A 25,600-nucleotide genomic window follows, 5' to 3' on the forward strand; every position below is an offset into this window, starting at 1 on the left:
TAAGCAGGAGCCAACAATGATGAGGTGTGTGTACGGAGTACGAAGTGACTTGCGGGCAAGTGCAGATCCGGGCGCGTACTGTTGATGACGCGCGACGCCTGCGGACACGCGACAGGAAACGTACGTGGGTGGGGCGGCGAGAAAGCGCGTGCCTGCCCCAACTTCGCCATTATTATTAGGTAACCACTTATTGTTGACCGAAAGGCGCGAGGAGGAACCAAGCAGCACGAAGTTCATCCTTGTTCCTTCCTACCCATGCTTTTCCTGGCCTCACTAGCTAATGTGGTGAGCTTGTTGTATGTGCTCCAATGCTCGAAGAAAGTATGGTAAGAATCGTGCTGGATCTTCGCTCATTGGAAAATGTCCCAGACCCAACATTTCCTCGAAGACAGCTCCATTGATCTTTGCAGCGGTCTCTCGACTCATATCAGGCGAGCAGCTGTAATCATACGCTCCTGTCAGCATATAGACAGGGCAGCAATTGGTATCAATCTGTGACATTCGGTCCCGCCCATCCCACCCCTCAAAGTAGAATTTGAGATCCCCAGAAAACACTTTGGTTGCTTGTGAGGAGTAAATCCACCAATTCAGTCTCTTATAGATTGCTGGAGATGTTGGAGCAATCATTCCACACACACGCTCTGGGTTGAGTATCGACTCATCACCTGTAAGGGAATAGATCCTCTGCGCTCGTTGTTCTGGGATGTAGTCACATGCTTCGCATGGGATAACACCGCTCACATCCAGCTCACTCGCACGAAGCGCAACGGCAAGGCACACCTGTCCACCCATACTCGCGCCTGACACGATGACACGATGGATGCGAAGTCTTTGTATCATTTGACCGATGGCTGAAATGTACAATTCCTCCGAATTCGCATAAGCGCCAGGATATTGATGCTCACCGGGGAAGGACCGCCCATGGCCGGGAAGGTCGAAGGCATACATTGTACACTTTTGCTGGAGCGACTTGTCCATCATGAGTGAGTGGTATTGCCTGGAATCGGCCCCAGCCGTGTGGAGAAACAGCATAGACTGAAGACCAACACCAGATTTTTCGTAGAATACCTTGCATTTACCTACCTCAGGTAGCTTGAGCCACAGGTAGTGCCCGGTGATCGAGTCATCATCCAGCTCATCAGCTTCGAGAAATGCCCTCTCGATCGTTTTTGAGTTTTGAGGTCGGAGTGTATCCCGTACTAGATCAATGACCAGTCTCCATGCCCTAGCGAAAGCGGTGAACGCTGCTTTATCCCCGGAAACCTCCACACCGGCTTTAGCACCAAGGAGTCGTAGCATACCCCAGTACGACTGAAATGGCCGCTTGGGGACGGCTTCAAAGACTTCATTCCAATGATTTGACTGCGCAAAGAGGGTGAAACGAGTTTCCAGTCTCGCATTCATACTCGACTGAAGATAGGCCTTTGCCTGATCCTTTGTAATTACGAACGCCAGAGAAGAGCCATTGTCCTTGCAAGCCAAGTCAAATGAGGTATGCTGCCCATTTCGGATTGTTGCTTGGAACTCAGGATCTCGTCGAAGAGCATCTTCGATGGATCGGAGTACCACTTCATCCAGACGACTGAACACGTCGGTCTTTGATTCCATCTTCGAGGCCTCTCAGTGTCGTCCATTATCGCCAACGTGGGCTATACACCTGGGTACATGCGCAACCCGTTGACTTCACCCATCTCCACCCCGCACTTCCAAGCTTGTGGAGAAAGGTGATCCCCTCATAGCGGTGGTCGGCCGATGTGAGGCTGGCGGACCTCGGGAGTAGATGCAAGTTATTAAGTGGGAGAGCACCAATGTAAGCATCATCAGACTGGAGGTTAGAAGTGTGACGACCAAAAGTTGCCGCTGCATGCCGGACAGCCGGCATTATTCAGAAATCTTGAGTCCAGACGAGGATGGCCTATCTTTGAAACTCTTGGAGCAAGGGGGCACACCAGAATCAAGTACTCACAGCAGTGTCCTATGGACAAGTCACTGGTGTCCAGACGTCCGAAACATGTGACTGTATGTGGTCATGTTCTACAAGGTACATGGTAGAACTTAGTAGAGCAAGCGACCCTCCTCGAGACTCTCATCATCAGGAAATCCGTTGATTGTTGTTGGACGATTACGGGAGCATTTGACTGCCCGGCGATCTACGAGTACTGTACTCGGTAGTCCCCTGGAAGTAGCTTGCCTTGATCCCAATTGGTTGTAAGCTCGTAATCCGAGCCTGATCCCGAAGCAATGCATTTTAGTTTGCCCGTGGTACACAGTCCCGCAAGGGCAGCCTCGAGAAGACACACCTACCTTGATATGGGGAAACCCTCGTGTTTCATCTGTCCAAAAATCAATGAATAATTGAAGTACGATGAATCTTCCTGATACATTCGTGAGTACCAAATAATCTGACTTTCTAGAAAGCGGTAGCGGGCAAGGGCGGTTGGAGTCTTTGACTGTTTTTGTTGAACCCTGCTACTGGGCGAGACCAGGATCATGGGTGTCCGTAGCGAGATGAGTGTGCGGCATCCTTTCCTCGGCCCAGGAGAAGGACAGATACTAAGCTGCGTTGGTTACGTCGTACGTACCTCACACATGCGAAGACACTGGAGGGATATGCTATGGATGGGTTATAACTTATGAGTAAGGGTACTGTTTATCTTACCGTTGAGACCAAAGCCTTGTGTTGAAGCGTTGGTGTTTCAGACCGAGATAGTTCATTGAGCAGGAATGGGCCGGGGATGAGGAATCGAGATATCAGGGTCACTTGTCTTGAGAATAGACCTGCTCGGCTATCGATTCATGTCTGTGTTCCCTTATGCAATTCAATTGTAGCCAATTGTAGCCGCTCTCTCAACCCGGGGGGAACAATCCGGGAATACTACCGAGCATCCAACCAGGACGTCCTCCTTGGATAGTTAGCCAGGATCTGTCCATTGGTGGCCCCAGAAGGGTCAAGCGGAGCCCGCCGTGGGGCTCTTCTCTATGAATGAATTGCGAGCACGAGTAACTTGAAAATTGTAGATCGAACCGTACTCTGCAGGCCACCAGCAGCCGTCAGGGGAAGGTTACCTCAGTGAAAGAATGATTCCTCGTCCTTCGTGGCAATGGAAATTAACTGCCTCGCAGGCCGCATGGGCTGTTTTTTGGTCAAATGAACAAATTTCCCAAGTGGGGGAATTGTTCAGCTCATTTGCCGAACAAGGAGGTGGGAAGCTGTCTTTCATCTCCGATGATGGCCTGTGGATGCTTGGGTAGAGCCAGCCGTTCACGTAGTGGGTAGGTTTTGGCGTGTTGAATGCAGGAACAGTGCGCTTAATCGGAGCCAAGGAGCACTAGTCGTGGCCACTAACGCTAAGAAAACGCTAAATGATATTAGTGACCACTAGTGGGGCCCGTGTCTCTGCTGAATGGATGGATATCTTCTCCTGGGGGTCTCGGTCTCGTGGCTCCGAATTAAAGTGGCCTCTAGTGCCAGGTCGGATCGACTTGTTTTTGCGCTTCTGAACTCTAGTTGGCTCTGGCAGCGCCTTCCTGCGTTCCCTCCCTTCCCTGCACCTGCCACCTGCTAGTCCACTCCAATCAACCACCCTTCAACATTTGCGCCTTCTGTCAGGCACTCAATTGCACTTGCACTTCCACTTCCAATTCCAACTCGCCTCTTGACCCTCGCCATCCGCAACACCACCACCACCACCTCCTCCTCCTGCTGCCTCCGTCTCGGGCCTCCTCCGTGTCCTTCACCCTCGTTGCTATCATGTCGTGTGCTTCAAGTTGTCGCATAATACACCATATCTAATATCTGTACTACTCGTTTACCTATCGTCAGCTTCAACATCGATTTGCAACTTAATCACAACCCTGTTTGCTTGCAAGGAGGCTGGCAAAGAAACTGGGCTTGACTCACCTCATTTCGCAAATACCAAAACGCACACGCACACATTCAACGCAACGCAACGCAGCGACCAGATCGCCGTTCCATTCCTTCAACGCTCATCGCAACCTGGCCAAGCCAAACGCAGACTTCCCATCCATAATGCAATACTTGGGTTGAGGTAATTCATCTACTTTTATCCGCTCCATGTCTAGTATTTCGCTGTCAACTGACAACCACTTTTCTTCTTGCACTCAGACTCGACTTGGTCCAACCCTTTTCTGCTGGATATAAAGCCAGCTTCCACTCGTTCACTACATACAACAATACACTCGCTTTAACGCACGCTGCTTGATCACTGCAGCCTTGCCTCAGCGCCCATCGTTCGCTCGACAATAAACGATATCCACGAACTGATCGCTCGAAGCATCAAAGCATTTGCGACAGGCTTCGCCCAGACATTCCCAATTTCGTAATCACTAGTCTGCACATCGAACTGTGCAAACCCTCACGTCTCAAGACCAACACCATACATGCTTACTTGCTGATCAAATACTATGGAGAGACCAACAAAAAGAATGAAAATTTCAAATTCAGATACAAGGAATCCTCGAGATACGGGCTCAAGGATGACCGAAGGTTTATTCACCTCCGAACAAGGCATACGTGGTGGAGATCTAAACCATGGACCCCATCCCACACGCACCATCGGTCTCACCGAGTTCCAGCGACGCAACAAATACGGCTCCTACCAACATCTGAGACCAGTCCTTCCGCGGAGAAATGCTGGCATATACCTTCTTCCTCGTGCTCCCGATGCGACTGTTACCGCCAGTGTGATCGAAGTCAATATCAATGATGGTACCACTACCTCTAAACTGACAGAAGTGCCAGCTGCAACCACGGGTACGGTTGTTGATCTCTCGGACCTTGGCTCAGTGACGGTTCCTGGAATCTCGGCTGCTACCGATGGAAGTGGGATAATTACAGGTTCACAAACATCCATCACTACGCCCCCTGCCACTTCTCTCCCAGGCTCAAGCACGACTTCTGGTCTCAGTCCGGCCGGGTCTGTACTCTCCGATGCTCTTAACGGGACCACAACCGGTTCTGATACTTCTTCTGAGCACACTGTTACGGTAACCGCAACCTCCACTTTTGAGGTATCGTTGATCAACGGCACCGTCATCGTTACAAGTTCGAGGGATACAACTACAACCAAAACCGGTACCATTAGGGTCACAGCGTCTCTCACCTCGTCTTCAGCTGAGTATACATTTGGCCAACTGACAGAAACCACAACATCTATAGATGATGGATCCATATATAATGCACCTTCCACAAGCTATTTCACCGGCGTTGCGAACACAGGCGTGGCAGGTTCCCCTACTGCCTCATCGCCTTCCTCAGCAACCTCTGACTCAAACTCCGGTTCTGGGGGAAGTGGACCAGGTCTGACTCCCCAACAGCAAACTGTCGTTGGCGGTGTCGTCGGCGGTGTTGCTGGAATAGCTCTGTCTCTGGTAATCGTGCTTTTCCTTCTCAGGTGGTATCGTCGCCGTCTAAAGTCTCGCGGAGAGCTTCCAGAACAAATTGCAGCTCGCGAATTAACAGACGCCAGTGGCCCCTCCTACCCCATGTCTCAACGTTCATCCACTACTCCACTTGCGGCCGCTGTCGTTCATAATCTAAGACGCCTACGTCCTCACAGCAATCAAACTGTGGACACGTCTATCACCGGTACGACCGACCTCAGTGTCAGAGACTCCGAGAGGGGTTTCCAGAGGATTGCTGGTCGAAAAATCGCGCCTGTCCTCGCCGGTGGAGGCGATCCATATGGAGGCAATTATGGGGCTTTCGAAAAGGAGACCGGAGCAAGTCCAGAAAATCCACAGCCTAACCAGGGACGAGGCCTCTCGAGTGCTTCGTTCTACCGAGATAGCGATGGATTTTATGGTGGAAACGGAGCACATTCACCAACATTCCCGCCGTCTCCAACAACCGCAACAACTGGGGCTAGGACTGCTGACCTTCCTACGATCGGCTCTGCATCCAGCACTCGGGATTTTGCCGAACCTTCCATGCCTATGGCAACTAGTACCAGCCAGATCTCACTGAACTCACCAAGTCGACCTGATGGCTTCGCGGTGATGCGCCCTAGCCCAGCGAGGACCCCAGTGACTCTAAGTCCCGCTGCCAGCTCTATCCGTCTACCAATTCAGCAGCCAGCCACATTGGCTGATGATGCCCCGCCACTACCAGTACCACTGAGTGTTCCTATCTTGGGCATGCAGAGAGATGGTGTTGGTAGAAGTCTCGCAAGTCAAGATGGGAGTCGCGTAAGCAAAAGTAGTGGCAGAAGTGCTGGAAGATTCGTGGAGAACATGTAATGTTTGGACGTCAAGTCTCTGAGCTTTCATGTTATCTACTACGACTTAGCGAGGTGTTCTGGTTATCCTACATTGCGGATTTCTGTGCTTTCCCATCATGGGCTTGCTGGAGTAAATACATGTGTGTGGAACCATATTGTTTCTGCATAGCGTCTGATATGATACCCATTGTCTTTTCAAACCTCCATGTATGATGGACTGGCATGTTCTGCTCCAAGAATAGAGCGTTAAGACAAGCCATCACCAATAATGACCTTAATTTTTCAGCAACTTACCATTAATGTTTCACTTTACCGGTTCCTCCTTTGGGACTTCGTCCAAGTGTGCCGCTATACCATAGATTCTGGTGACACGATGCATGCCCTCCAAAGACTTGAATCAAATATACTGCTCTGACTGCTTGGCTTTCCGAGATCGGTAGAGGAGGTTCCCCTGCTTGAGGATACCTGCTAGGGATCCGGGATGAACAGATAATTACATCATGTGAATTGCAGCCTCCCAACTAATCCCCAGGTAGGCACTGCCTCACATCTGTCCGCAACATAGTATTCTTTCCACACGTGGTCCCATCCGAGGGAGAACCGCCCTGCTCAGAGCCAATCCCAACTTCTTGTTCACCCATGTGGCGAAGGTTTTCCATCCTCGACTGGAGCTAAATCTCAAGCTATTTCGGAAGGCAGAGCTTCCACTGACGACTTCTATTCGACATGCATAAGTACAGACTTGCAATGTAGCCCACATCCGGAAAGCTCAGAGTTCTGTTTGGGTGAGTCACTACATATGCTCACGAAGACACATTGAGACTGTCGCCCACAATTACGTTTTCTGTACCCAGTAAATTGCATCAGCTTCAAGATGAAGGGCGACTCGAAGGTGCTACTCGCCAATTTGGCATCGGCATGGATGCTTGCATCAACGACAATGGCTACCAACATCACGGCGTATCAGCCGGGCGTTGCATTCGTACCGAGCCCACTTCCTCCACCAGGGCCAGCATCGAATTTCGAGGAGATCATCACGCAATTCAACCGCCTAGGCCGCACGACCGTCTGGAACTCGGTCAAGAACATTACGTTTGACGGTGACACAGGCGAGCCCGAAGGGATGGTCAACATCGGCGAAGAACGATATATCCTCGGACGCGGCGACTGGACTGAGAAAACCATCCCGTTCGGCAAGAACGTCATCATCAACGGCACCGACCGCTCGCCTGGCGCCGGATACGCCCACATACTGGTCTACGACGGCAAGGGCAAGCGTGTTGCCGACGCGACACTGACGCCGCCAGGCGACATCGAGTACCACATCGGCGGGATCGACTACGACGGCACCTCCCTCTGGGCCACCCTCTCGCAGTACCGGCCCAACACGACCGCGACCATCGTCTCGATCGACCCGGCCACTCTCCAACACCAACCCGTCATCCACTACCAAGACCACCTCGGCGGCATCGTCCACGACACGAAAGCCCGTCGCCTCATGACCCTCAACTGGGGCGCGCGCAACGCCTCGCTGTGGAACTTGACCACTCTATCCAGCGCAGCAGCATCATCATCATCATCATCATCATCATCATCATCATCATCATCGGCATCGGCATCGTCAGCAAACTCCCAATTCTCCACCCCAGACAAAGTCGTCCGCAACCCAAGCTTCTACGTCGACTACCAAGACTGCAAGTACCTGGGCCATTCGCGCATCTACGGGTCCCGCGCGGTCGCCATGTGCTCGGGCGTCGCGACGCTCGCGGCGAACGTGACCATCGGCGGCCTGGCGCTCGTCGATGTCGAGACGCTGGTGCCGCTGTCGGAAGTCCCCATCACGCTGAAGAGCGCGCTGGGCACGCCGCTCACGCAGAATCCGTTCGACGTCGCCCTTGTCGATGGGCGGCTGAGGCTGTATTTTCTGCCCGACCAGCATAATTCGACGCTGTATGTGCTCGAGGCGGAGGTGAATAGTCCGTACCAGTATTAAGCGGCGAAAACACACAAACAAACAGTCTCTCCTAAGGGAGGGACGTTGTTTCCATGGTTGAGCTTTTTAGGATGCCTTTTTAGAGGAGGAGGGGTAGTGGTTATGTGAGGTGAATGAATCAATGTACCCAACACGATAGTGTCGATACAACGAGTGGCTTCGACAATAACAGCCTAGGCCTGATTCATGTATATATGAGGCCGATTCACGTACAAACAAGAGATAGCATATGCCTTTTCTTCTAGGAAAGGAAAAAATCCTAGATGACCTTTTGACTAAAATGCGTAGACTTCTTGCAGACGCCAGTTCGAGAGAATACCAGAGAATTATATGTCTGGACGGTACATGATCGTACTGACAGACTCGATGTTAAAAATGGAGTAGAACCACCTCAAGTCTAGAACTATGGAGATTGATCCTTGTTCTAGTCTTAGTTTTATAGAGGACTTCCACCACTGGATATAGCAAGGCTGAGGATTCAGGGTGAGTTCGTGAGTCATAACATTCGATAGACTCCTTGACATACTAGTGCGCCGAATAACGTCTAGATGCTCGGCTCCAGCGGTTTCTGCGCGTAGACAACATGGCTAGAAGAGCAGGCACCGTTATCAGTGTTGTTTCTCTCCTATATAGCGCACACGCCCTGACACAAAGATAGTGGACGAGGGAGGGAGAGACCAGGGGAAAGACTCACTAATTATGCTGGACTTGCAACCTGGGATTTCGCAGGTCATTCCTCAAGCTCGCCAGCAAGACGACTACCTCGTCTTTCGTGTAGCCTCTCAGCGAAGTCAAAACCCGCATGGACATATTCTCCATGCCGTCGAGGAACTGCACAAGGTCGAATGCGCCGATCTCCTTGAGCTTCTTGTTCTTGGGCCACGTCCCCGTCGGGATGGGGAAGAGCTGATGCTTGATTTTCGTGAACCCGGCGTCGCGCACCCAGCCTTGCAGTTTCGGTCCGGGCTCCGGCTCCAGTCCCGTGCTTTTGATGCCCTCGATGATCTCCGTGCACCATTGGTCCAGTGGGGAGCCGGACTTGAACTCCCCGCTGTGTGTGTACCACCGCATCTCAAAGTCCTGGAACTCGACCCAGCCGCCTGGTTTGGTGTGCCTGTGAGGTGGATTAGGTATATTTAGGGAGGACCGACACCAACAGATCAATGTGTGGTTCAATTCCCGGGACTGGAACATACTGGAACACTTGCTTCACGAGCCGAGGCCAGTCTTTGATGGAGCCCGCCATATACCGACAATGAATGTAATCGAACGGCATGTTGTATGCCCACTCCTGTTCAACGTCGTCGACTTCGAACGTAACGTTTGGTGGGACACCACAACCCTTAGCTCGCGGTACCCAGATGTCTGAATGTTTATTTCATAGTACTTACAATTTTGGCTGGACTGGACTCAGATCATTCCCAATGATCTGCACACACATAGTCAGTCAACCATGCACCACGTACCAGCCATTGGGGTCAGTGGGTTACCTGCGCCGAGGGGTAAACATCTCCCATCTCAATCGGCCATATACCGGTGCCTGTACCAATGTCGAGGATGCGTTGAGGCCCAGGCCCGATCGGTGCGAGGTGCAATTCTCCGCCTATGAGGAGTGTACAGATGTGATGATACAAGTCCAACCTATCCAGCTCAGACTTGACCCCCAGTTAGTATAATGTGGCGCTCGTTTGGGATACTTAGACTCGGTACGGACCTCATCATTAGGGAGAAAATATGCTAAATAGGATTTCCTGTCAACCTGTATGCTCAGTTGCGCAACCGAGACCATGTGTACTAACATTCCCCTTGAGAAAGATATCTGCGCCCGTTCTCGTACTTGTAATTAAGCACACTCGATTTCAAGGAAGTCGTGTAGCTGGCACTGTATCTCGCGGTTAGCGACAGACATAATGAAGTTAGATCAGAGTGTTGCACACATACGCATCGCTGCCCAGTGCGGAGTCCGCATCTGATTCATTGTGCGCCTGCTTCGAAATCAGTCTGCTTACATCTGCTGAATGCTACGACTGGCGACGCTAGGGATCTGCTCTTACAGTATCGGCTTCAATATGTTCAGCCTCGGGGTGAAGGGCTGATGTGCCATCACCGGCAGCTGCCATGTTGGAAAGGTAGAGCCGTGAGAGCAAGCGATTTAAAAATTCCTAGAATAACAAGTCCCAAAACGAGAAATACACCACATGTTGAAGAGGGTGCACATGGGTGAGGTGGGTTGTCCAGTCCTCAAGAGTGGTCCGCTGTTGGCAGCCTTCATCAACATCAGGTCATGCAAAGTGGCCCACAGCTGATCGCATGCGGACTCCAGTCACGAAATACCCGGTATACTGCTTTCGAGCATCCCTTCTATCATAATTCGCTGACCGTGAGGACCAAGGGGAAGCAGTCCCATTACAGGCGCGCTTAATGTGGTTCGTGAAGGGATTGGCACTATCTGCACATATGGCCAAGGGATACGTTGTTGATATGACAGTGTAGGTCCGCTAGGTGCATCCTGTGTGATTGGTGGTCTGCTACGGCACATGGATTCTGGCCAGGGACAGGCGATGATGGCTCAGACGAGGCACGGAGGAAAGCGGAAAAGAAGAATCCTTGCCTCAATACATACGAAGGCCCGTTGAGATTCATGACGTGGCCAACGGCCTTCAGGGCCAGGTTCGGCTGCAGATACGGAAGCCTCGCCCCGTTCCCGCGATGCACGTATGTAACCCTCTATCTAGCTTCCAACCACATAAGTAACTACCTACTCCGTACTCCATTCCATACACGGGGCAAATCATCGAGAAAGCTATGGGGCGGCCGCAGCCGGCATTTGACTGCATTTGCAAGGCCGCATATCAGAGCAGAGCCTAATACTAGAAGTCGTGTAGTTGGAGTGTCCCCCTGCTCCAGGGTTTCCATAAATGTCACCATGTTGGCATACCCCTCAAACTTGATAGCATCTGATATGGTGGACATTCGTGCTCGGTATTGGAATGGAACAGGATTCAGCCAGGACGATGGAGCTCAATCTGCATGTGTCTCTTGTGATATTCGTTCTTTCGGTGGCGGTGGCAGGGGGTGCTGCAGGTGTCATGTACCGGCTGTGTTTCCACCCACTCGCGAGGTTTCCAGGGCCTAAACTGGCCGCGGTAACTACTTGGTATGAAGGGTATTATGATATAGTCCATCAGGGCAATTATATTTGGCAGGTCGAGAAGATGCACAAGAAATATGGTAAGTCTTGATCTCATTCGGCTTAGACAAGTACTGTTTCCGTGGGCAGAGGGCATCTATAGTCCACAGCCAATGTCACGTCGCAATCATGAGTACTTTCATGTTCGAGGCAGGGCTTAGAAGCCGGATCACTGATGGGACATCAACACTTTTACAGGCCCCATCGTCCGCATCGGCCCAAACGAACTCCATATCCTCGATGCTTCTTTCTACGACACCCTGTACAACATGTCGAACCGGTTCGACAAGTACGACTATTTCTATTCCATGCTGGGCAACCCGGAAGCGACATTTTCCACTATTTCAGCAAATCTCCATCGAATCCGGCGACAGTCGTTGACACCATTCTTCACGGTCAAGGCCGTGCAGAAGTTCCACTCTCAGCTCCAAGGGCTTTCTGATCGATTGATCGAGCGAATGCTTGGATGCAAAGCAGCCCGCAAACCCGTGCCTCTGTTCTTGGCATACCGATGCTTGACAGCTGACCTCATTAGTGAATACATCTTTGGACGCCAGTTAGGACTCCTCAACCGCGAGGATTTCGGCAAGGCGTTCTATGCCTCCTGGAGGAGCCTCTGGGATTTAAGTCCTGTGATAAGGCAGTTCCCCTGGATGATGACAGTGATGCTTGGCTTACCAAGGTGGGTCACGGCCGTGGCCAGTCCAAAAGCTCTCGAGGTCCTTGACATGCAAGCTCAAATCGACCAGTGGACTTTGGAGGCGGTCAATAACGAGGTCAAGGCGAAAGATCGGGCCGGAATGCGCACCATCCTGGCCGCTCTTGCTACCAGCGACAGCCTGCCTCCCGAGGAGAAGACTCTACATCGCTTGAGCATCGATGCGAACAGTCTTCTTGCTGCTGGATTTGAGACCACTGGCGCGGTATTGACGCACATGACCTATGTGATTCTGGCAGACCGAGAAAGACAGCGCAAGCTGGTCAAGGAGTTGCATGAAGCAATCCCCGACCCGAAAGATATTCCCACATGGCAGAGCCTGGAGAAACTGCCTTACCTGACTGCTGTGATTAAAGAATCGCTACGGTAAGGCCTGGATGCCCCCCAATCATGGCTCCACTTCGTATTACACTGAACACCGAATCTGACACAAACGACAGGCTTTCTGTCGGTGCATACTCTAGACTACCTCGAGTCATCCCCAAACCGATGGTCTACGGCGAGCACCTCATCCCAGCAGGCACTGCCGTGGGAATGTCAGCTCTCTTCATTGAGCGTCGCGAGGGAGTCTTTTCTGATCCCGATGACTTCATCCCTGAGCGATGGCTTGACCACAGTGAGGCTACGAGGCTTGAACCGTACCTTTTGACTTTCGGAAAAGGGAGCCGTGACTGTATCGGTCGTCAACTCGCGTATGCAGAGTTGTACAGCGTGACTGCAACGATCTTCCGGCGGTTCGGAGAGAACCTTGAGCTGTTTGAAACGACGCAGGACGACATCGAAGGCGCCCATGATTATTTTGCCGGCATGGTCAAATGGGGTGATGGCAGGCAAGGCCTGCAGGTGGCTTTTGCAAAGTGAAAGTTAGCTTCGAGGTCCTCGTGGTTGAGCGATTGGCAGCGTTGGTGATGGGCATAAGTGGTGTCTTCGTTTACAGCGTCTTCGATATATTGAGGCACAGCACAGTGTGATCGGACGAGGTCTAGAGCCGGTACCCAGTGTCTCTGTTGGTGTTGATTTAGGGCGATTGCCGGATCAATTTGTTGCTGCCTGCAAGCCATTGTTCTATCCCCTTCGACTACCAGTCGAAGGGCTTAGTGGGTAAATAAATCGCGATCCCGGTAGATTGATATCAAAGTTGCACGTCACATCACATCACGGATAATTTCAGCTGCGCGCAGTCGATGATCCTAGAATTCGCTCAATTGTCACAAAGAAAGTTTCTCCCTCTCGTCCAATTTGACTCTTGATAAGTTTTTGTAGGAAATACGGTGGGCCATCCACCTACAATCTCACCCACGTCTCAGCCCGATCAGAACCAACCTCCAGGCAGAACGTGTTTACCACACCGGTCTCGCAACAGTGACTCACGCCGTCACCTAGTCCGGGCGTGCTTTCAACAGTATACATAGATTGCATTGACCATGGAAAGCAACCGCATCTCCACGCGAAGCTTAACATAATAAAACTTACATACAGCATTGAAATCTCAATCCGAGCGGCTGCCGAATTTCGAAAATGACACAGCCAAAAACCCCACATCAGCCGCCGTGCCCGGCCTTCGACTACACGAAATACCTGGTGGACGAGTACGACATCCCCTACGAAAGCCACGTCGCGAAGCAACCCGAAGCAGAGTTCCGCTACAAATACGTTGCCAGCGGGGCATTCGTGATCGAGTCTCACCCGACAACACCTAAGGCACCGAAGAGCGGCTGCAGTCCCGACAACAGCGGACCAGGAATGATGCCAAAGTCGCCAACAAGCGAGAATAAACTCCTGCTCATCCAACGCTCCGTGCACGATTCGATGCCGGGCAAATGGGAAATCCCCGGCGGCGGATGCGACCCGGAGGACCCCAGCATGTTGTACAGCGTGGCGCGCGAGCTGTGGGAGGAGGCCGGCCTGAAAGCCACGCGGATCGGGCCCCTGGTTGGTGGGACGGACCACATCTTCTTGACGCGCACGGGGAACCTGGTGTGTAAATTTAGTTTTCTGGTGGATGTTGAGAAGACGAGAGGGGATGATGGGGGCGAGAACTCGGTGAGTGTTAAGTTGGATCCGAATGAGCATCAGGCGTTCGTGTGGGCTACCGAGCAGGAGGTTCGGGCTGGGTGGGTGGGTGATGTGGAGTTGCAGTTTACGAACAGGCAGACTTTGGAGGGCGCCTTGGAGGCGTTTCGGACGAAGAGGGAGATGGAGGAGCGAGGGTCGACGGTGGTATGAATGACAGATCTTTGATTCCATGCGCTTGCATACCGAGTATTGGAGCGCACGACATAGAGGTTGGCTAGAAATTGCGACAAAGTCGGGAGCATCGATGTGATCGCGGCGGACAAAAGACTACCCAGTTCAGTCAATTAATAGATAAGACCAACAAGTATTCTTCAGCTTGTTTTTATATGGCAAATTCCATTAGGGTATCTCTCATGCCATATATCGAGCTAATGTATGCATCACTTGGGAACGATTATGTCCTGGTCCGTTCTACAAGCCTAGTACAAGCCCATTGTATTTCCCTTAATCATGTCCTTTTTGGCATAAAAACTCCATAGACCCATGTGCTGCGTAGCGTTGCGTTTATCCATGTCCATATCCGTTATTGATCGGGTTCATAAATTTATATCAGTGCCAAATGTTGGTCCGAAACCAATTTACCATCTCCCCAGATTGACTAAAAAGGTTGTAAGTTGGAAGTGATTTGTTGCAAGAATTGAAAGGTTGCCAGGTCACTTGCTGCCAGAGTGTCTCGCAATAGTAGAATAGTCGAATCTGTCGCTTGCGTGGTGGACAAGCATTTCCCGACTGCCAGGTCTTTGCATCCTGTCGATACCTAAATGTTCCTTACCATCGCGACCGACATAGACGCCGAATGCATATCGAATCGCTTTGCCTCGTGTGCTGGTATGCATACGACGGCCAAATCTGGACTTCTCATCTGCGGAGCTGTCTCCAGTAAGACCAGAGGATGCAGAAGAACCAACGAGCCTCGAAGTCAGATCGGACTTTGTCCGAACATTTTGTACCATGCCGTCATCAAGAAGGGGGCTCGCGTAAAGCCAGCTCATGAGACCAGCAATAGTGTTGACATTGTGTGGTAGATATCGTTTCCTTGTTGGCCAGACCACCAAGAAAGATAATGCATATATCGGCACGAAGACACAGAGAGCAATATAACCAGGCATGCTGGCCACCATCTTTACTTGGCTTTGACTTTCGTAGAATCGCGCAGTGAAGACACCACCAGCGAGGACAGGAATCAAGAGAGAGAGTAGACCGATGAAGGTGATGTAAGCTAATTTATAGTCACCATTGATCACGGCTCGTATCACAACACCAAGCGGCGTCTGTGCAGGGTATGACAGCAGAAGCGAGTGTTGCGCGTCGGCACCAGTGTGGCGAGATAGATTAGCGAGTGGCTGAACCGATCGATAGTAGATGTCAATAGGTTGCCATATCAGGAAAAGGATCATCCCCAAAAGGCTCGGAATAAAGCTGTAGAGGAAGTTGGCAGGTGAGAAACCGGCGGCGTTCGTTAGTGATGGCAGTAAAGGGTCAAAGCCATCCTGAACCGCACGGTTGACAAAGCTCACAACCAAGAAGGCTATGACGAGGAGGATCGCTGCAATGATGGATGCAAGGACAGCAGAGTCTCGCAGAAACCATGGAACCCATCTGTACCGAACAAATGGAGAGTGGACGTTGCGAGTGAATGCTGACCCATACGACAAACGTTGTGCTTCGACATCCTGCGTATCATCTCGACCGAGAAACCCGGCGACCGGCTTCTCCTTCTGCCGATTGGGAGGAAAGGAAAGCCGCTTGATAGGAGCGTATTCCTCTCCCACGCCATGAAAGACATCAGATCTCTCAGAAGTGGTCCAAAACCCAAGGCGCAGTACTTTGGGTGGCATTGATGCATTTGGCTGTGGAGAGACCTCGGCTTGCTCAAAATCCGACACAACATTGGAGCGTCGGAATAGGCAAAGCAAATCTGCTATGGAGCAGGGATCCCACAATAGGGAAGAGTTGCTGCTTCGGAACCGAACAAGGCAGAAGGTTACACCAGCACTGAGCAAGATGTACAAGGCGACCAATGTCCAACCAACACCTCGAACAACTGTCCATCGGAAACGCGCAGGACCGTCATTGGTAATCCACTGGGTCTGGAAAAGGCAGCTTAATAGGGGGATCGTGAAGCTCATCAGCCAGAACGTGACGAAGACAATTCCGAGCAGCTTCTCACCCACTCGAAAGAAAGTGAAATCTGGAAGCACGAAGTTTACCGGAAGTATCCGCATTCCATGCAAGACGGCGTTGTTGCGGTGGCCTGGCGCCATGCAAAAGTATGGGAGAGCTCGGTACACTGCGGCTTCAATGACAAACAGCCACACAATCAGTAAAAGACCGAGTAGCTGGGGGAGATATTTGAAAACAAAGTATCGTGGGGAGGCATTTCCATCGTAGTCGTATAATCCATGATTCCCATGGACGAAGATGAGGTTGAATATTAGTGCGGCGATCATTAATAGGCATAGGAATAAATATAAGACGAGAAACGGAAGGCGGAGTGGTAGTGGTACAAATCCAAGTTGTGATCGCAAGTCTTTCGATAGATCTACTGGGATCATGACTTCTTGCGCAACTGGTTTTCTTTGGATCGGTGTTTGCGTGGGAGGCGTAGGAGTTCGCGGTTGCTGGGGAGGTGTTGGTGGAGGAGGTGATGGGGTAGGGGTCGCAAGAGTCTCAGTAGAGCCTTGCGCAGGCTCAGGAGGCGAGGGTATGGCAGAGTAGTTGAGGGGGGTCGTGGTACTGTGTCTGCCCTGGCCTGTAACATCTTCATCTCTTGTCAATTGCTCAATGGCAAATCTGATATATGGGGTGTCGTCCACGCCTGGGGTGGGGGGGCTCATTTCATCAAAGTTGGTGAGCATTCGAACAGTCCTCTCTCCGGACTCGTTCTGTCTGATGTGTAATGGAGCGGGGTGAGTTGCACCCGGTCTCGATGGTAGGGTCATCTCTGACTCCTGCGCAGTCTGTTGTACAATGGGGGTTGATATTCGAGATGGCGGAGTTTCATAGCTTGCTTTGCTATCGTCGGAGTCTTGACTGACAGCGTCCGACGCATAGTCTGAGAAGTATTCGTTGGAGGCAGCGTCGGACTTGAAAGATTGTGAACGAAGGTACTGAGGAGTCTCCCGTTTGACAGTTTGGATCTGAGCGTCTGCTACCACGTTCATTACTCTGAGAAGTGCAAGTGCAAGGACCAAACAAATGCAAAAGCTAAAAGACGCACGTTGACCAAAGTGGGAAGAGACATGGAGGGATGGCCAAAGCAGAGTTCGGAGAATACAAGATATGGAAGATATGGAAAAGGTGGTGAGGCTGGGATGTGGTGGTGGTTGGGAATTGAGGCAGACCAATGACGGCTCCCAGCCACTCGCTTAGAACACGGATCAACCAGAGTGAAACACATCATCAGAACAGGGGTTGGGGAAAGCGTGATGGTGGTGAGCTGTATCAAGCCGGATACAGTCGTTTAATGCCAACACATCTTACCTGCACTCTTTTGCCCAAGGCTGTGGATTGACGATGAGCATGTCAAGTGGTCAAAGTGGTGGTGTTTTGGGCCGAGGCTGGTCCCTGCAAATGCCAAGCCGGCTGATGCCTCAGCCTCGTCGGCCTCTTTGGTCTTAGCGCAGCCTTGCCCGTATAATCTCTTGGCGCCGGCACCGGCACCGGCACCTTCTTATTGCTCAATCACGTATTGTCGTCACTGTATCGCGACCTCACTATACCAGAAGTTCCCATTCCTAAGGGCTCTAATTCACAGACTGGAAGTAGCGATGTGGAATCAGTGCAGGTTGTGCCCACCCTTGCCCCCCGTCAGTGCCGCTCCGAATGCATGCGTGCCTTCACTTCTCAGATGTCTGGCAATCACCTTCAAGAGGATTCATAAAACCTTTCAATCACTTCTCTATCATACCATACCACTCTCACACTGCTCCTATGTACTCTATCTTCTACCAGCCTAATCTTTCTGCTTCTTTCTCTATCGTTTCTTGAATCTTCCGTCCTTGTCCTGATCACCTGCTCCAAAATCCCGACCCTTTCTCAAAGTTTCTCCAAACAAATCATGGTTGCCGTTCACAACCTACAGTTGTTCGTCACACTCCTTGCCGTAGTGTCTGCGGCACCAACTCAGACCGCATTGGGGCCTGGAGCAGGACAGGACCGACCAATACCATGCACTGTCTTCAGATCAGGCATCTGCAAGAAGTTGGACTGCGCTTTCAACCAGGCATACTTCGACCCAAACACGTTACATTGCACGTGCCCTGATAGGCCCAGCAATAAGGTAAGGTAAGCTTCAGTCTTGTTTGAATGGGCGCTGACGCATATCCTTTCAGATCAAGACGGATAAGGAGCAACCCTGCCTAGAGATTGGTGTCAATATCTATTCGACCATGAAATGTGCCTTTGGCCAAGCATACTTTGACGACAAAACACTGTCATGCGTTTGCAGAGACTCTCCTGATATCCAGGTAGATCAATGATCCCTGATGGCCTGGCTCCCACTAACAGGAGACCATTACTAGATCCCCCATCCCTGCGCTGAAACAGTATGTGGTGGCGATAAAGAAGCCATGTACTCTACTCTCGATGATGCATGTATTTGCAGCACAGTAAGAGATCTGTTCGACAGCTCCATACCGATCGCTCTGGGAACGAACCCCGAGGATCCAGGATCACCCTTGACGCAATTCCAGCAACGCGATCCAGGACAGGATGAATCAGTAGTACAAATCTCCGATCCTGAACCTTCCTACATCCCGCCACCAAAGCCTGACATTACTCCAGATCTGATTGCTGAAGCCCTGGCGATTCAACCACAGAACACCGCCACAGTCAGTTCAATCATTCCCTATTTCAAGAGTGGTATCTTCAAGGTGTTTATTCAACTCAACGGGCCTGTTGCCGTGACAATTGTAGTGAATGCAAGCGTCAGCCTCCCCTGTGACAGCATTGGCCTTGCTGATCCTCAACCAAACGTTGCCTTGGTCCCTAAGGTCGTCCACGAAGGGCAGGGTGTTAATCAAACTGTGATTGCTGATTGCGAAGTCATTGCTGTCAATATGTATAATCCACAAGTCATCACATACTGGATACAAAAGATTGCAGATGGCACACTTTACTCTGTCGTGAGCAGCAACAAAGTGCGGGACATCGACAAGATGGATACTAGTCAGAGCGTCGCATTGGCACTGGTCACCTTATCCGGCGGTGAGAAGCGCAGCTTACCTCATACTGCCGGATTGATTGCCCCTGAGAAGCGTCAGATTTTTGCTGCGGACTGCGTCGTGGCATGTCCTTTCTACCATATGCACATGATTCAGGGGACTGATGGTTATTGTGGGTGTATGTTCAACAGTGCCGAGCAAGAAGTTAAGCTTACCACTCGGGGAATCAAGGAGCCTGACGTGTATACTACAATCATGACAGCCGAAGCTTGTGCAGCGATGATATGCTTCAATGAAGGAAATAAGCCAGCCGCGTTCAATCCTTTCACCCGAACCTGTTGGTGTTACACTCAACCAACAATCGACTCGAATCCGAGTGCGTGGAACGGATGATTTCTATTGTCACGACTATTCGACTGTGAGATGACAACGAGCAGTGCATAATTGGTGCATAATTGGTGCACGATTGATGAACAACAAATTTCTGGACACAGAACTAGAAGAAATTGAAAGCCAGTGGCGGTTATGAGAACGAAGCTCCACGACAAGGGAGTGACTGTTGACGACATTGCAATACTGGTAGTATGATTGGTTCTCAATATTGTGTAGGCTGACAGGAACGGAACCGGTGTTGTTGGCCACCATCAGGACTGGAGTCACTGGGACTCTCCCTTTCGGGAATACTATCACAAGTATGAGGACGAGAACGAGAAAACGATGATAACACGAAACAAGTGTCATATGATAATGAGAAGAGCCAAAAACTCCCAGATGATGCATTCTTGATTCGATGATGATGATGATCAGCACACACATACATACCTCACCATCCACCACTGGTGAGCGATCTCGATCCCGATCTCGATCCCGACCCACTCCTATATACGCCATCGCTTGCCCATAGAGAGGTAAATAAGTGACACAAACAACACCACGGTGGGTGGCTAGGAATCCAGCGAAAATCCTCCTCTTCCTCTCTGGCCAGCTAACTTTTGATGACGGATGATAAGTTACAGATCAGCCGGGCTTTGGCTTATTACGCTATTCAATGCATGCACTCAATGCAGATTCCCTGCCCACTCCTTTTTGTTTTATGCACATACACCCCACCCACCAACCAAATTACTAGGTACACTCTTAGAGTCTAGAAGGGCGGTATAACGCCCCGGCCATGATGGATTTCTCTTCTCTTCGGAGGAAATTTTCAAGAGAGCGATTTTTGGAGCCCCGGACCACGCACACATTCATCATCTCCGAGTCGTTGGCGGTACGCTGGAGGGTGGCATGCCGTCACCAGGGAGTCCCTGACCGCTGATATAGCTGGTACGGCTGGGGGAAGTGCGTGCCGTCTGCTCCTCGATAATGTCGCTGAGGCGGGTTGGGTGGCGGTGCGAGGTCTGCATTTGGATGTTCTCCCAGCCCGGCGGGGCGGCGTAGGCACCTCCTTGTTGCTGTTGCTGTGCCTGTGAGGTGTATTCGGCCGATGATGCGTTGATGGTTCGACCTTGTGGGATGGACGGTAATGCACCCGCGCTGGTGCGTGGCTGTTGCGCCATTGATGTCGCTGGGAGCGTGACCGGCTGGGACTGGCGGTATTGTGCAGCGTACATTCTTTCACGCTCCATGTCGGCGGCGTGGTCGTGGTCGTCATCGTCATCCTCTTCTTCCTCCGTCATCTCGCCTTCTTCTCCGGACAGAGCGGACGACCCTGCTGGACCTCGTTGGATCGGTTGACGATACGGGATTCTGTGGCCTTGATCATCTCGTGTATAACTGCCATCTGGGTTGATGTGGTATTCCTCTTCGGAGAAAGCAGAGGCAGTCGATGGGATGAAGGAGTGGTCGGTGCCGCCTGTTCCTGAGCGGATGGGGGTTGGCAGTGGGGGCTGAGAAGAAAGCGCGATAGCACGAGCGGCGGCAATGGCAGCCGCTGAGGTGGGTGGTTGTAGAGGTGAGGATGCTTGCGGGTGTCTTGATGGGCTCGAGTAGAATTGTGTATCTGGCTCGTGGCGCAGCTGTTGTGGGCTTTGCTGGTCACGGCGGCGTGAACCTTCAGTGTATGGGTCCGTCACAGTGGGTGAGGTGCCAGTCTCTCCTTGGTAGGTGAATTGGCGGCTTTCTTCGCCTGGGGAATCGAGAGAGGTAGTGGTCGTCTGGCTTCTGGAAGGAGGTCGTTGAGGCAATGGCAGTTGTTGTGCGTAGCCTGAACCAGACAGCGTGCCCGGACCAGCACCAGCGGTCGGACCATCTCTAGTTTGTGGGCGTTGAGCCGAGCTGACCTGCCGGCTGGGCAGGCCTTGCATCGGCACGACTTGCACTCCACCGATCAGGGTGGGCTCACCACTTCGCAGGGCAATGGTCCTCTCGCGCTCTTCCTGCTCTCTTCGACCCAACTCTTCCCACGCCCGCCGTGCCTCTTCTTTACTGATCTGTAACTCTCGGCGCATTTCCTTGACCAGTTCTTCGGCACGGGTTCTGTCTGCACGGGCCGCTTCGATGGAAGTGGAGCTGTGGGTCCGAGCTTCGCGTTCGGCGGTCAGTTGACGTTCTAGTTCTTCTTGTCGGAGTTGAGCCTGTTCCTGCTCGTGCCGAGTCTCGAAGAACCATCGTTGAAACTTGCGCTCGGACGAAGCTCGAAGACGCTGCAATTCGACTACAGCGTGAAACAGGTTGGCACCCGCAGCAGATAGATCATCGATCTGCCGGGCCATCTGGCGATCAATGGGTTTCCCCGCCAGTTCGTCTTCGTTGTTCTGCAGTTTACGGAGGAAGGATGACACAATGCCTTCCCAGTGTGAAGAGAGGTCTTCCCAGCGGTCGAAAGCGTTGGGGAAGCGGTTTCGACTCTGTGCTGCGGAAGGTTGTGGATCTGATCGAGGCCCGGGCTGTGTTCCAGACTGGGGCCCAGGCGGGGGTGCCGATTGGACGGGTGCTGCTCCAGCTGCCGCCGTTGGAGGGGCACCTTGTCGTGGTGGTTGATGAGCCTGGGTGGGTTGGTCTGGTCTTCCAACGGGAGGTCGGGCTGTAGCAGGAGCGGGAACATTCAGTTGTTCATAAGCTTCGGTGCGATTCCGTTGAGTATTGGCGGATATGACACGGGTAGGGTCTGGGGGGCCTCCTGGTCTTGCCGAAGTAGTTGCTGGATCTGGGGGTTGGTTCTCCTGCCGCCTGGAGGAAGAGGCGGGTGGCGCAGAAGGACCGGCTATGTTGTAGGATTGTGTAGGAGGATTCGAAGGTCTTCGGGGGGGTCTACGTGTAGGATCATCCCCAACGCCAACAACTCTTTCCTGTGGTCCTCTCCGTGCTTCGTCCTCCTGTAACTGCTGCTGTCTGGCAGCCTCCTCTGCTCGTCGTGCTTCTCGCGCTCGTCTTTCCCGCATGACATCAGTTGGAGTCCTGTACCGTGGAGGGCCAGTTGGAGTTGGACCGGAGTCACCAGCAGCAGTGGTGCGAGCAGTTCCTCCATTTTGGACGCGTGCAGTGGCAGTGGCAGGGGCAGAGGTGGGGGGGTTGCCCCGTAGCAGATCTGACATCCGAGCCTGTTCTTCGAGCAGATCGGCAGTCAGTGGCTCGGGGGACCTACGACCGCCGCCTGCACGAATTGCTTCCAAGGCAAAAACGATGGCGTCGTGGGTATTCCTGGTGATTCGGGTTGTTCTTTTGGGCCAGAAGGTTTCACTCCGGACTAGTCGTTGGAAGTCTTGTGGGGTGGTAGAACCCGACTCATCAAAGCGAAGGGGAGGAGTGTCGGAGTTGGACCTAGGTGCTCTGCGGCGGTAGGAACCCTTGAGACCTGGTGTGGACGTTCTGCTCCTGACAACGGGCCTAGTCGGTCTCTCTTCTAACCTCGGGGTTCTTCGTAGAGATCGCACACCACTGGAAGGGGAGGATTGTGGCCGTGTCTGGATGCGAGTGTGAGTCCGAGACTGAGAGGCGGGAGTAAGGACTTGTTGTTGGCGTTGTGGTAGGGGATTGTTGTCTGGGTCGTAGTACTCGTAAAGGTCGTCAAAACGAGGATCTTGTTTGGTAGACACTTCGTCTGCAGTAGGCGAATGTGTGGTGAGGTGATGGGACAATGTGTAATGAGCGCTCAGGGCGCAAGAGGTGTGCCAATGTTGTTGGCTGTGGTGAGAAGATCAGGGCAAAAACGGCAAGGCAGGAAGGCAGGTAAAGGGCTCGAGATGCAGTACTCCGTAGTTCAAAAGGCTAAGCAGGATCGCAACAGGGAGAAGAGCGAGGAAGCATGGAGGAGCGACATGGACGGGAGAGTGTGAGGTGCGAGTCGTGAGTTCGTGCGGTGGTGGGAGGCTGGTCGTGAGTCTAAACCGAGTCTGCGATAATCCGAGAGGTTGGGCTGCTGGCTTGTCGCTCCAGGGAATCGAAACACCTTCCCACGCCCACGGATGGCGCGGTTCGTGTTTTGGAAATTTGTGATTAATTTTGTTTGCTTGTTCAACTTTTCTAATTATTATACGGAGTAGGCAATATGAATGTTTGTGTGAGTGTTGGGTTGGGTTCAGGATTGGGCCGGTGCGGGTGCGGGTGCAGTCGCATGGAGGACCGTCCGAGCTTTTGCTTCTTTTTCCTTCTTCTCTTGCTCTCACGACCCACTGGTCTGTGTGTATCTTGGCCGGGATGGAAACGGTAGAGGACTTGGAGCATTAATTCTTATTCGATGGGTATTAGTCTAGTTGGAAAGAGCGTGGTAGTGGGAATGGTAGCAGGTAGTGATGGAGGGACTTGAGGTGGTTAGGGTCGGCCGGCAGGGGCCCCCAAATAGTTGGTAGCCCGATGGAAGCGGCGGGATTTAGGACGGCAATCAGTCTGGAGACCAGTTGCCATTATCCTGGACGGGGATATCCAAGGTTCAAGATGCTCGATGTCGTCGTGGAGGCTGGAGGCTGCGGAATAGACGAGAGTCGCACATTCGAATTCGAAGTGTGGTAATTGCAGTCAACTCCAGACGCAACTGAGGGCTTGGCCCTGGAAAAGGAAAGCGCGACGCCGGAGCGAAAAGAGGGAAGGGAGCGATGATGAGTTGGCAACAACCCACAAACCCAAACCCACAACCCGACGCCTCTTCCTTGGAATTGCACCAGCGAACAGCGAAGACACCAGACACCGACCAGAAACCACCCCTGCATCTCGCTATCGATACAGATGCAGACCCGTCGATCCCCTTAGTCAGTTGTAGGAGTATTCGCAGGTGTCTCGTGGCAGCGAAATCCAAAACTCGAGTCAAGTTTTGACACTCTCCGTCCTCGCAGTTGATGTCCTTTTTCCCCTTGCTCCCCACCATCCATCAACTCCTCGGCACGGTACGAAGGACTCGGTACCGCCCTGCGTCCCTGACCCAGCATTCAGGAACATGCGTGCCAGATGCTCTGCTTGCGTGGGAATTTCAGTCTTTGCAACCAGATTGGCTGGGGACAGGTCAGCACTTCACAAATCAACATCGCCAGTGCCCAGGGGATGCCTGGTGCCCAGTTTCCTGGTACCGTTAACCCTTGTCTGCGGCCCTTCACCCGCCCCTTCCGTCCAAGGATCCGCTCAATGCTGAGACTGGCAGCGACGCCCACTCAACGCCTAAACGCGCCTAGACGCGAAAGGGCCAAGTGGACGACCCACGCCCAAAATGCGTCGTCATGAACAAAGACCTGCCAGGCCGCATGTCACGACTCACGACTCACGAGTCTCCTCGACATCCATCAGCTGGAATCCCGAAATCCTGGTTTGGATCTTGCCACTGAGGCTGAGTGCCCATCATCTAAACTCCTTTGGCTTCTTACCGAGTTCATCCATCTCAGCAAGGGTCTCTTCTCTGCCTCTGAAGAAAGACACTCCCAGCGACGCGGGCCCTTGGTACTCCGTACAGAGGACAGGGCACGAGCTACCTCGTATACTCGTACGGCCACTCCCGAATCCTGAAGGGCCAGGTTCATCGCCTCCAAAGCAATATTGATTCTCGGATCCCCTGTCTGTCAACTGCCACTTGTCTGTCATCTTCCACCCTTATCTTAATTTTCTCAATGAACTCCCGCAGCCATGTGCTATGTAGGATATCTATTGTCTCGGAGAGGGACAGCCGTGGCTTACTTGAGTCATCAAACCACCATTCTGACCTCCCTGTCGCGACTCACACCCATTCTGGCCATGCGGTCTGATCTTTGAGGTGGTCTGTATGGAGTACTGATTGCAGCTCACCTTTGGGTTTGCATG

General features: G+C 52.2%; 10 protein-coding genes across 10 annotated transcripts; 6 read left to right on the top strand and 4 right to left on the bottom strand.

The window, feature by feature from the left end:
- Nucleotides 1-273: 273 nt before the first annotated feature.
- On the bottom strand, nt 274-1,608 carry A1O9_06486 (uncharacterized protein; the record flags this gene model as incomplete). The annotated part of the gene is made up of 1 exon (XM_013405696.1): nt 274-1,608. One exon carries the CDS (start codon nt 1,606-1,608, stop codon nt 274-276), a length of 1,335 nt encoding a protein of 444 aa, XP_013261150.1.
- A 2,889-nt stretch (nt 1,609-4,497) lies between these two features.
- A1O9_06487 (uncharacterized protein) lies at nt 4,498-6,258 on the top strand (the record flags this gene model as incomplete). Its single annotated transcript, XM_013405697.1, has 1 exon — nt 4,498-6,258. The coding sequence occupies one exon, from the start codon at nt 4,498-4,500 to the stop codon at nt 6,256-6,258; it is 1,761 nt and encodes a 586-aa protein (XP_013261151.1).
- Nucleotides 6,259-7,179: 921 nt separating this feature from the next.
- A1O9_06488 (uncharacterized protein) lies at nt 7,180-8,232 on the top strand (the record flags this gene model as incomplete). Its single annotated transcript, XM_013405698.1, has 1 exon — nt 7,180-8,232. One exon carries the CDS (start codon nt 7,180-7,182, stop codon nt 8,230-8,232), a length of 1,053 nt encoding a protein of 350 aa, XP_013261152.1.
- Nucleotides 8,233-8,925: 693 nt separating this feature from the next.
- Nucleotides 8,926-9,705, bottom strand: A1O9_06489 (uncharacterized protein; the record flags this gene model as incomplete). Its single annotated transcript, XM_013405699.1, has 3 exons — nt 8,926-9,346; nt 9,429-9,597; nt 9,699-9,705. The coding sequence occupies 3 exons, from the start codon at nt 9,703-9,705 to the stop codon at nt 8,926-8,928; spliced, it is 597 nt and encodes a 198-aa protein (XP_013261153.1).
- Nucleotides 9,706-11,246: 1,541 nt separating this feature from the next.
- A1O9_06490 (uncharacterized protein) lies at nt 11,247-12,510 on the top strand (the record flags this gene model as incomplete). The annotated part of the gene is made up of 2 exons (XM_013405700.1): nt 11,247-11,463; nt 11,621-12,510. 2 exons carry the CDS (start codon nt 11,247-11,249, stop codon nt 12,508-12,510), a joined length of 1,107 nt encoding a protein of 368 aa, XP_013261154.1.
- Nucleotides 12,511-12,530: 20 nt separating this feature from the next.
- On the top strand, nt 12,531-13,001 carry A1O9_06491 (uncharacterized protein; the record flags this gene model as incomplete). Its single annotated transcript, XM_013405701.1, has 1 exon — nt 12,531-13,001. One exon carries the CDS (start codon nt 12,531-12,533, stop codon nt 12,999-13,001), a length of 471 nt encoding a protein of 156 aa, XP_013261155.1.
- Nucleotides 13,002-13,658: 657 nt separating this feature from the next.
- Nucleotides 13,659-14,366, top strand: A1O9_06492 (uncharacterized protein; the record flags this gene model as incomplete). Its single annotated transcript, XM_013405702.1, has 1 exon — nt 13,659-14,366. One exon carries the CDS (start codon nt 13,659-13,661, stop codon nt 14,364-14,366), a length of 708 nt encoding a protein of 235 aa, XP_013261156.1.
- A 503-nt stretch (nt 14,367-14,869) lies between these two features.
- Nucleotides 14,870-17,380, bottom strand: A1O9_06493 (uncharacterized protein; the record flags this gene model as incomplete). The annotated part of the gene is made up of 1 exon (XM_013405703.1): nt 14,870-17,380. One exon carries the CDS (start codon nt 17,378-17,380, stop codon nt 14,870-14,872), a length of 2,511 nt encoding a protein of 836 aa, XP_013261157.1.
- Nucleotides 17,381-18,748: 1,368 nt separating this feature from the next.
- On the top strand, nt 18,749-19,774 carry A1O9_06494 (uncharacterized protein; the record flags this gene model as incomplete). Its single annotated transcript, XM_013405704.1, has 1 exon — nt 18,749-19,774. The coding sequence occupies exon 1, from the start codon at nt 18,788-18,790 to the stop codon at nt 19,772-19,774; it is 987 nt and encodes a 328-aa protein (XP_013261158.1). The 5' UTR covers nt 18,749-18,787.
- Nucleotides 19,775-20,628: 854 nt separating this feature from the next.
- On the bottom strand, nt 20,629-22,914 carry A1O9_06495 (uncharacterized protein; the record flags this gene model as incomplete). Its single annotated transcript, XM_013405705.1, has 1 exon — nt 20,629-22,914. The coding sequence occupies one exon, from the start codon at nt 22,912-22,914 to the stop codon at nt 20,629-20,631; it is 2,286 nt and encodes a 761-aa protein (XP_013261159.1).
- Nucleotides 22,915-25,600: the final 2,686 nt, after the last annotated feature.

Source organism: Exophiala aquamarina (assembly GCF_000709125.1).
Source record: "Exophiala aquamarina CBS 119918 chromosome Unknown aczIA-supercont1.4, whole genome shotgun sequence".
Classification (NCBI taxonomy): Eukaryota; Fungi; Ascomycota; class Eurotiomycetes; order Chaetothyriales; family Herpotrichiellaceae; genus Exophiala; species Exophiala aquamarina.